The 9,739-nt window shown below is 39.7% G+C and overlaps 2 protein-coding genes across 4 annotated transcripts in view; one reads left to right on the top strand and one right to left on the bottom strand.

Moving 5' to 3' along the window:
• The first annotated feature begins 301 nt into the window (after positions 1 to 301).
• Positions 302 to 6,539, top strand: TEFM (transcription elongation factor, mitochondrial). The gene is made up of 4 exons (XM_046677056.1): positions 302 to 391; positions 1,225 to 1,688; positions 4,268 to 4,417; positions 5,707 to 6,539. Exons 1-4 carry the CDS (start codon positions 361 to 363, stop codon positions 6,139 to 6,141), a joined length of 1,080 nt encoding a protein of 359 aa, XP_046533012.1. The 5' UTR covers positions 302 to 360; the 3' UTR covers positions 6,142 to 6,539.
• Positions 6,540 to 8,095: 1,556 nt separating this feature from the next.
• Positions 8,096 to 9,739, bottom strand: part of ATAD5 (ATPase family AAA domain containing 5) — a 39,784-nt gene continuing 38,140 nt past the window's right edge. For all 3 annotated transcript variants that reach the window (XM_046677895.1, XM_046677897.1, XM_046677896.1), the window contains exon 23: positions 8,096 to 9,660. In XM_046677895.1, the coding sequence (XP_046533851.1) occupies positions 9,582 to 9,660 (79 nt within the window). In that variant the 3' untranslated portion in view covers positions 8,096 to 9,581. The remainder of the gene's footprint in view (positions 9,661 to 9,739) is intronic.

Genomic DNA, 9,739 nt, shown 5'->3' with positions numbered 1-9,739 from the left:
CCCCGACGGAGGGAGCCGGCCGACTACAGGCTAAAACTTGCCGGGGCACTTCCTTCCCCGCGGGGCGGTCGGCCCAGCCGCTCTCCGCGGCCGGACGGGGCGAGAACGCCTCCTTAATGCAGCGCCCTGAGTCTGCGGAGCACCCGGGGGCTCGGGATCCGGGCACACGGTTTCGCCCGGCATGCGCCCGGAACCCCGCTGCCCAGCCGCTGCCCGGCCGCTGCCCCGCCAGGCAATCCGGAATGCCGCGTTGACCGGAACCCTTCCGCCGAAAGGCCGGGCACTTTTGGGCGATGCACACAGGAACCGGAAGTCAGTGGAGGACGTGAACTGTGGGAGCCCGCTGATTTAAGCTGGAAGATGAGCGTGCCTAGTCTCCTCTTGGCAGGAGGTAGGACGCCTATATACGCGGTTAACTTCCCGCCCGCCCTTAGCCGCTGGTCCTGGAGTGTTTCCTCCCTCGGCGTCCCGGCTGAGCTGACCGGCCGGTTCCGGTCCCCGAGCTTCGGAGCGATCGTGCTTCGCCGCCCCAGGGGTCCGCGAGCGGCTGCTTCCCGGACCCGGCGGCGGGCGGCGGGGTCAGATCCGGACAGCCGCTTGCTTGCCTCTGCCTGCGTTATTTTCCTGCGGCTGCGGTGTCAGAGTGACTGTCTGTTGTTTTTTTTACAACCATACGAGTTGTTCCTGGTGTGGTTTTTCTTCTCCTTGCAGAAACGTAGTCATGGTAGAAATCTTGAAAAGGGTCTAGAAGAAAATAAGAACCGCTCTTAAATCTCCTACTCAGCTAAAACACTTATTATGAACGTATACAATTTAATTTTATTTGGTCTCACCAGATGAGAAATTAGTGAAAATAAATAGTTAACAAGAGATATTAATCACAAAAGATCCCTCAGGTTAAAAATAGTAAAAACGTTAAGCAGTTGAAATCATTTTAAATACATGCTTCTTGATGGGCATAAAAAAAGATATCTAGGTAGTAAAACTTAGGGCTTATCCACAAAAATCAGTAGCCATCTCTTGTGAATAAAACCGAAAAGCCCTATTAGAATAAATAAAGAGATATAATTTGAAAACTTAATTTATTTTAAAGGTGATTCTCCAGGAGAGTTTACGATGGTACACTAGTTCTTAAATTATGGAAAAGTGTCACTTTGCAAACCACAAGTAACTCTAGAAGGAAGTAGGACATCCCAACTTATGTTTTGCTAAATTCTCTTTTAGGGAGGTGGAGATGTTTTCCAGTTCCGTTAGGGTCATCCTTGTTCCAGGCCCTACGGAATTCCTGCTGTCGGAAAAAATCCACTGCTCCTAAGCAAACTGCTCCCAATGTTGCTTTTTGTGATGAAAATACAAAGGAGTCTGGAGATGCACTCGACAAGCTCTTCTCTGCGGAGCAGCAGGCTTCCATCCTGCGTGTGCTGAATACAGCATCTAATAAGGAACTGGAAGCTTTCAAATTGCTTCGTGGAAGAAAGTCCACCAATATTGTAGAGCACAGAGAAAAGTTTGGGCCATTTCAGAATTTGGAGAGTTTAATGAATGTGCCCTTGTTCCGGTATAAAACTACCGTCCAAGTTTGTAACAACATTCTTTGCCCAGAGACTGGAGGGAAAAAAGGAAAGTTACAGGAAAACCGGCTCTTGAGAAAGCTCATCAAACCAGAAATAGGAAGAGAGAGACTTAAGGTATATATACCCTTTTTCTTCCTGTGTGTTATAGTGCCAAAATGTTTGAGAACCTGCTTTGCAGAGCACCATTCTGGGCACCAAGACAGCGTTCTTCAGGCAGCTTATAGTTTAGTTGGTGGGCCCAGACATACACATATAAATAAACAGCCTATTAAATAAAGTAGTATGTGATCAGTACCAAAGCATGAGATGTACAGATAGAAAATTGGCAATTTAGAGGAGAGAGAACTGTGGGCCGTGATTGTTGGGGGGAAAGTTTACTGGAAGAACTCAACCTGGATCTTGGAGGGAGAGAATTAGGCTAGCTGGAAGAGGAGGGCATTCTGGGAAGAAAGAATAGTTGATGTAGAGAAGTAGGGCTGTGCAAGGCTTCTTTAAGAGGAATGAGCTGGAGATAATCTGGTGGTGTCTCAGGGTTATGTGGGGAGTAATAAGAAATTAGGATGCAAAGATAGGTTATGGCCAAGGGGTAACTTTAGAACATTATACCAGTCTTTCCAGCAAGATTTAAAGTTATTTTCTATCCCCTCTCCCTGCTTTTAAAAAGCATTCTAAAAGCAAATCTTTTTCAATATTGTCTTAAAAAATAAATATTAGAATTAGTTGGCACAGCAAACATTAAACCTTTGAGGAACTTAGATCCTCTGTAGCATTATTTGATTAAATAGTCTCTTATTCCATAACAATAATAAGCACAATTTTTTCTGGACCAGTAGTTCTGAGTTTTTTGGCGATTATGTATACTTTTTGAAAACTTGATGAAACTATGGACCCTCTTTTCAGAAAAAAAGAAAATAGAGCATATCTACACAGAACATTGCATATGTTTGCAGAAGACTTGCAGATTTCCTTAAGTCCATCCATGGACTCCGGATAGAACTGCTGCAATTGATCTGGAACTTATTTGAAACAAATTTTCATGGTTTGGATTTTCATTCAAATTTATGGCTAAAACTACTGTTTATACTCAGATTTTAGTGGAGTTGCATCCTATTTAGAGGGCTAGGTTCTAAAGTCAGTTTTTATGGAAAAAATCATGCAGTAAAAGTCCTTGGAAAAAATCTCTTCCCTATGAAGTGCCGTGTGCAACCTGGTTCAGGATTCTTATGCACACTAAAGCTTGGGAATCATTGAGCTAAAGAACTAAACGAAGGCCTGTATTTTGTAGATGTCTGGGCATCCAGACTGTTCTGCCTTTAATGGGTATTTATCCATTCCTTAGCAGGGAAAGGGAGATGAGTATAGAATTATAAAATGTTCCTGCGTATGTACCTGTGTATCCATGGAGCATATTAGTTTATTTGTCCACCTAAGTAAATGAGCCATGTGGGAGCGAGGTAATGCCATTGTACTGTATCTCCAGCGCAGACTTGGCACAGAGTGAAATCCACCTGTCTAATTCTCTATTACACACCTCTCCTTGAGGCCCTATAGGCAGCCTGAACTCAATACGTTAAAAAACTAGTCTCCCCCCACCTTCCCAAGTTTATCTGCTTCCTATCATCATCCTGATTAAAGATGCCATATAGTCACTCATAAAACTGGAGTTATTCTAGGCTCCTCCTTCATCTTGCGTATCATTTTTACTTCTATTATCTCTGATCTGTTTCTTCTCCTTCTATCACTGTCTTAGACTTTTTTTTTTTTTTTTTTTTGGTGAGGAGATTGGCCCTGAGCTAAAAATCTGTTGCCAATCTTCCTCTTTTTCTTTTTTTCCCCAAAGCCCCAGTACATAGTCATATATCCTAATTGTAGGTCAGTCTAGTTCCTCTGTGTGGGATGCTGCCACAGCGTGGCTTGATGAGCTGTGCATAGGTCCATGCTCAGGATCTGAACCAGTGAATCCTGGTCTGCCAAAGCGGAGCACCCAAGCTTAACCACTCGGCCACGGGGCTGGCCCCTTAGATTCTTAATACTTTGTCCTATAATAGGGACCTAACACAAATCCCCACCTCTAGTCCAGCCTCCTCTGGTCCATCTCCCACACAGCCATCGGTGATCTTTCTGAAATGTAACTCTCATGTTATGCTTGAATGTTACATGCTTGGGTGGCTCCCTGTAACTCAGGGTAAAGCAAGTTGCTTTCTGCAGAAATCTGCCTGCCCCCCTGCCCCTTTCGCGATGGCTCTTTTTTCCAGTGCCCGAGTATGAGGTCAAAGAGCTGCTTTGCAGACAGCTAGGTGAAATAACTTCACGTTTACCATTTTAACTCATTCTCCAATCCCTCAGTGCGTCTTCCCTGACCGTTTCTCCTCTCTACGGTGTCACTGTTGCATTTCTCATGATGTCTGGTTATGTTCCTTGTTTCCCAGTATCCAGCAGTCCCCAGCAACATTTGAATATTTGAATGCCTACTCTGAGCTGGGTGCTGAGAACAAGGCTCACTGTCTATGAACTGACTGCTCCTGGTTATCTTTTAATCATACTTACTCCTGCATTTCTTTAACAATTATCACTTCATAAACCGTAAATATATTTCTATTACAGAAACTAATTTGGCATTCTGAGTTTGTAGCTTAAATTTTCTATCTATTAAAATGTTTACACTTATAATTAAACTAGCCTTTTTGTTTTAGGCAGTTAATAGTATCGTATCCATTGTTTTTGGTACTCGAAGAATTGCCTGGGCTCACCTTGATCGTAAATTGGCGGTGTTGGACTGGCAGCAAAATGAATGCTGCCGATTGACGAAAGGAACATACACATCATCTGTCTACTTAAAAGAGGTAAGGCAGTTGCACCTCCAAATTCCTACCTGCCAGAGTTCCTGGTGTTGTTTAATCTTCTCATTCTAAAAGGAATGTAATAAAATAGTAAGGATAGATTTTCTTTTGGTACTTATTATTCACCCATTCCTATTAGGTTTTCTGTTACCTATGATTTTTAAAAATTGAATCTTTCTTCATTTAGTTCAAGAAATGCCTTATGTATCAAAGACACGTACTGGGAGAATCAGTGGTCGAGTATATTACAAGAGTCCTTCCTTATCCACAGTTTGTTACCTGTGGTCAATCGCAGTCTGAAAATATTAAATGGAAAAATGCCAAAAATAAACAATTCGTAAGTTTTAAATTGTGTGCTGTTCTGAGTAGCGTGATGAAATCTTGCTTCGTCCCACCTGGGACTTGAATCGTCCCTCTGTCAGCGTATCCACGCTGTATACACTACCCGCCCATTAATCACCTGGCAGCCATCTGTTCTCAGACTGACTGTCCTGGTATCGCAGTGCTTGTGTTCAAATAACCCTTGTTTTACTTAGTAATGGCCTAAAGCCAACTTTATTATTAGTTATTGTTGTCAGTCTCTTACTGTGCCTAATTTATAAATTAAACTTCCTCATAGGTAAGTATATACAGGAAGAAACAGTATATATAGAGTTCCTTACTATCTGTGGGTTCAGGTGTCCACCAGAGGACTCGGAGTGTATCCCCCACGAATAACGGGGGGACTGTTGTATTCAAATGTTACAGAACTTCCTCATGGTATTTATAAAGCTTATTTTTCAAAATATGATCACTTACGTCTCATTTGAGTCTCTGACACCTTGGGAGACGGGCAGAAATTATCTGATCATGCCTAAGAAGACTGGTTCAATCAAGCATCGGGTGTGCTTAATCAGTTGCAGAGGTAACTGATTCTAGGCTGGGTATTCTAACCCTATGCTCTACCCTGGAAACTTCTAAAAGGTTAATGAAACTGTTTTAAGTTGTCTAATCTTAAAGCCTATAGAGATTTTAGGAATTATGAAGCCCATTTTACAGATGAAGAAACTAGTACTTAGGAGGACTAAATGGCTTGTCTTAGCTCAGCTTGCTTCAGATAGAACCATGACCGGAACTTGGCTGTCCTGGCTCCCCTCTAAACGGCTTTTTCAATGACTTCACAATTGTCAGTAGCAATATAACGTAAGTTATAGAATTTCAAAGTAGAAGTGGGACAGAGAGAGGACCCAAACAATAAAACTTGATGAATTATTTCTGCTCACTTATTCTGTCTTTTTTTTTCTTTTTCACAGATTTCTTCAGTCATTTCAAAGATACCTAAAGCTGACTTCTATGTTCTGGAAAAAACAGGACTTTCACTTCAGAACTCATCTCTGTTTCCTATACTGTTACATTTCCACATCATGGAAGCCATGCTGTACGCCTTATTAAATAAGACTTTTGCCCAGGACGGCCAGCATCAGGTGCTGAGCATGACCCGGAATGCCGTGGGCAAGCACTTTGAACTGATGATCGGGGACACACGGACTAGTGGAAAAGAACTCGTGAAGCAGTTCCTCTCTGAGTCTGTGCTGAAGGAGCCTCGCGTGTTCTTCCCATCAGATAAGATATTCCACTACAGGCAGATGTTTTCATCTACTGAACAACACAGGGTGGAAGAGCTGTATGATTCATTACTACAAGCTGTTGCTTTCTACGAATTAGCGGTTTTTGACACTGAACCTTAAGATTCTGAGGTTAATATATTATCTACTGTAATATTATATTAATTTATATTTATTAGCTGTAAAGTAAAATCAACTGTTTTGAACAACCATGTTAATGGAGAAGAAAACATGTCTGAGTGTAAATACATCTAAATAGATGTTTAAAGTCAGACTTTTGGCTGTAGAATGGTTTACACAATAAGCCAAGGCCAAATCAATAAATATGTTATGAAATTCTGTGACTTTTAGGTTTAAGTGTTAAATAGTAAGATGCCCCCTAAACAGCCAAAACAAGAAGCAAAGTTATCTCCTCTTAAAAGCAAATACCATCTTTGCTAAAGGTTTTATCATTGTTAAAATAGGGAATGATTTTTCTGGGTGGTGCTCATCATGGGAATAAAGCTAAATATGATTGATAACACAACGTGTAGAATCCTCTTATTTGTAGGTAGAATGTGGTTTAATGCACTGCCTCCAAAAGGTGATTTTCGTAAGCTCAGTCTATCAAGCCCAGAACAAACAAGCTTTAACTAATAGGGTCTTTTTTGTTTTTACTTTGAAATATCTTACTTGACAGACTGTCTTTTGAGAAAGTAGCATTTAATTTTTTCCCCACATCCCTCCGTTTTCCATCACATTTGCCTTGGTTCAGGCTGCCATATGTCATCTATACTGAATCCAAGTCTCTTTGATGTCAAAGCATCAAGTCTGGGGCCAGCCCTGTGGCCTAGTGGTTAGGTTTGGCTTGTTCTGCTGCAGCAGCCTGGGTTCAGTTTCCAAGCGTGGACCTATACCACTCGTGAGCAGCCATGCTGTGGTGGTGACCCACATAAGAAATAGACGACGATTAAGGGCCGGCCCTGTGGCCGAGTGGTTAAGTCCATGCACTCCACTTCAGTGGCTCAGGGTTTCGCCGGTTCGGATCCTGGGTGTGGACATGGCACCGCTCACCAAGCCATGCTGAGGTGGTGTCCCACATGCCACAACTAGAATATACAACTATGTACTGGGGGGCTTTGGGGAGAAGAAAAAAACGAAAAAGAAGATTGGCAACAGATGTTAGCTCAGGTGCCAGTTGTTAAAAAAAACATAGAGGAAGACTGGCACAGATGTTAGCTCAGATGAATCTTCCTCAGGAAAAAAAAAAAAGCATTAAGTCTTTTCTTTCCTTTAATCTAAAAGTGAAATATACTTGTTGACAAAAATTCAAATCAGAAATAAATGAAATAAGTGGAAGTCCTTCCTTCCAGCACCTCCAATGCCCCAGGGAGTTTGGTATTCATTCTGCACTTGTTGCCATGCACATGTAAATCTCTACATTTACACGTATGGTTGTATACATAAATATCTCCACCTAGGAAACACAGATATATCAAACTACACGTCTGAAATCATACTCTTTCCTCCAAACCACCTCCTTTACCATTGCTTTATACTTTGGTAAATAACTTCACCAACCATCCAGTCGTTCAAGCCAGATACATGGCATTCTACCTCCCATGTATTTCTGGAAATAGCTGTAAGTAAAAATGTGTCCAGAGGCTGGCCCGGCGGCATAGTGCTTAGGTTTGCGTGCTCCACTTTGGTGGCCCGGGGTTCACAGGTTTGGATCCTGGGTATGGACCTAGCACTGCTTGTCCAGCCATGCTATGACGGCATCCCACATAAAATAGAGGGAGATGGGCACAGATGTTAGCTCAATGACAATCTTCCCCAAGCAAAAAGAGGAAGATTGGCAACAGATGTTAGCTCAGGGCCAATCTTCTTCACACACACACACACACACACAAAAAAAAAGGAAAATGTGTCCGTTTTAGACAGTTATAGGTATTGAAAAGCCATCAAAATTTGGTTACTTTTACCACAAAAGTGAATCTAAATCTTACAGGAACTTATCATCTTTAAGAATTGAGAAAAAAATGTCTTCCCCAAATTATGCTAAACCAAAAAAAAAAGATATGAAACATGTCTCTTAGGAAAATATCAACATTATTTCTTGATTTTTCATCATTTAAATACAATTCTATGGAGCTTTTTTTTGGTTTCTCAATTATTGAGAATTATAATTTTCTAATGAAAAAAGACCAAATTAACAAGCAAGTGCTTAGGTACCGAACTCTTGTATTCAGTAGAAAAGAATAAATCTGTACATTAAAAATAAAAAAAGCTTCAGATCTTATTCTCTCTGTTGTAGAGGGATGAAACATATAAGATACAGCCTATAGCCAAAGCTGCACAATATCCATACTCACCCAGATGATTACTTCTAGAACTCCTATTTAAATATTGCATAAAGCCTCTTAGCTTTAGCCTTTAATTAAATCAACATACTATCAGCACAAGAAAAGGTAAGTTGAACAAATAAGAGGTAAAAACTTATCTTCATACACATTTATAGACAGGTATACATCTCTATCTTTTAACTGTACAAAACTAGGATCCCTACCTTTTGAGTTGAAAATGTAATTCACCAGATAACATAACTGATTAATATGTAATATAAACACTTGAAATAGGAAACTATTTTCAGATTCACTTGATTATCTGATTGCAAAAATTATTTTAAGTGAAATGTGGTATTTTAAAATCTTGTAATTAAAAATACATACTTTCTCCAAAAACAACCTCAAGTGGAAATGGCTACGTAGAAATCCTATAGTTGAAACCTTCTTTGTTACAGTTTTAATGAAGAGCAGTTTGTCCAAAATAGATATATTAACATCATTAATATCTTTATGAAATAAAACATCAATGATATAAAAATACAAGAAAAATGTACAAGGCAAATGATGAGTTGGCAAAATATACAAGATATCACATATGTATGGTTGCTGAAAAACATTTATGAAAACTACAATTTATAATCTTGATTTCACTTTATCAACATTCAATGATTCAATGGTAAAATATGCTGGAGAAGCACACTGAAAAACTGATCAGGAAGATTTTACTTAGAAAAATGAAGCATAATGTCTTTTCTAGAAGTTTTCTTATGTATTACATACGTAATTTTGTATTTTGGATTGTGTAAACTTATTTAAAAAAAGATTATCACCTAGGTGATTCATATTTACCACTTGACAGAGTACCGACACTTTGTTGGAGAGAGGTGGATTAAGGGTAACAGGAAAGGGAAAAATTACAGATTAGTTTAGCATTGAAACATCTTTACAAATATCTTAACGAACTCTAGCTCCTAGAAACAGCTCAGTCACATACAAAAATAGTCCAACAAAGCTAAATCAGATAATACAAGAAATCCATTAAAAAAATACTACCACAATCATAAATACAATTTGTAACTCAAATTTTTCACTTTAAATATTTGCACACTAATAAAAATATACAAAGTCTGTTTCAAATGTACACTTAGAGAACTAAACTCTTCCATGAAAATCAATATAAAAATGTATCTTAAAGACCACATGATAATCTGTACACGGCATTGTTAATAGGGAACATTAAGGGAAGCCAGCTGCCAAAGTGTTCACAGTCTCTTTTGAAATGTTAAGATGAATTCCTTCAAGATAGTGCAAGAACCTGTCAAAATTACAAGGAAAAATACAATTTAATATCAATATTTCCATTAGATGCAAATATTTAATAATATTGAAATAGC

This window comes from Equus quagga, chromosome 11, assembly GCF_021613505.1.
Source record: "Equus quagga isolate Etosha38 chromosome 11, UCLA_HA_Equagga_1.0, whole genome shotgun sequence".
In the NCBI taxonomy this organism is placed as follows: domain Eukaryota; kingdom Metazoa; phylum Chordata; class Mammalia; order Perissodactyla; family Equidae; genus Equus; species Equus quagga.
This window is presented reverse-complemented; position numbering and strand designations above follow the sequence as displayed.

Excerpts from the sequence above, each read along its gene's own strand:
- TEFM (XM_046677056.1), top strand. The coding sequence starts at position 361 with ATGAGCGTGCCTAGTCTCCTCTTGGCAGGAG. Across the intron at positions 392-1,224 it reads TAGTCTCCTCTTGGCAGGAG|GGAGGTGGAGATGTTTTCCA; the intron begins GTAGGACGCCTA and ends ATTCTCTTTTAG. Across the intron at positions 1,689-4,267 it reads TAGGAAGAGAGAGACTTAAG|GCAGTTAATAGTATCGTATC; the intron begins GTATATATACCC and ends TTTTTGTTTTAG.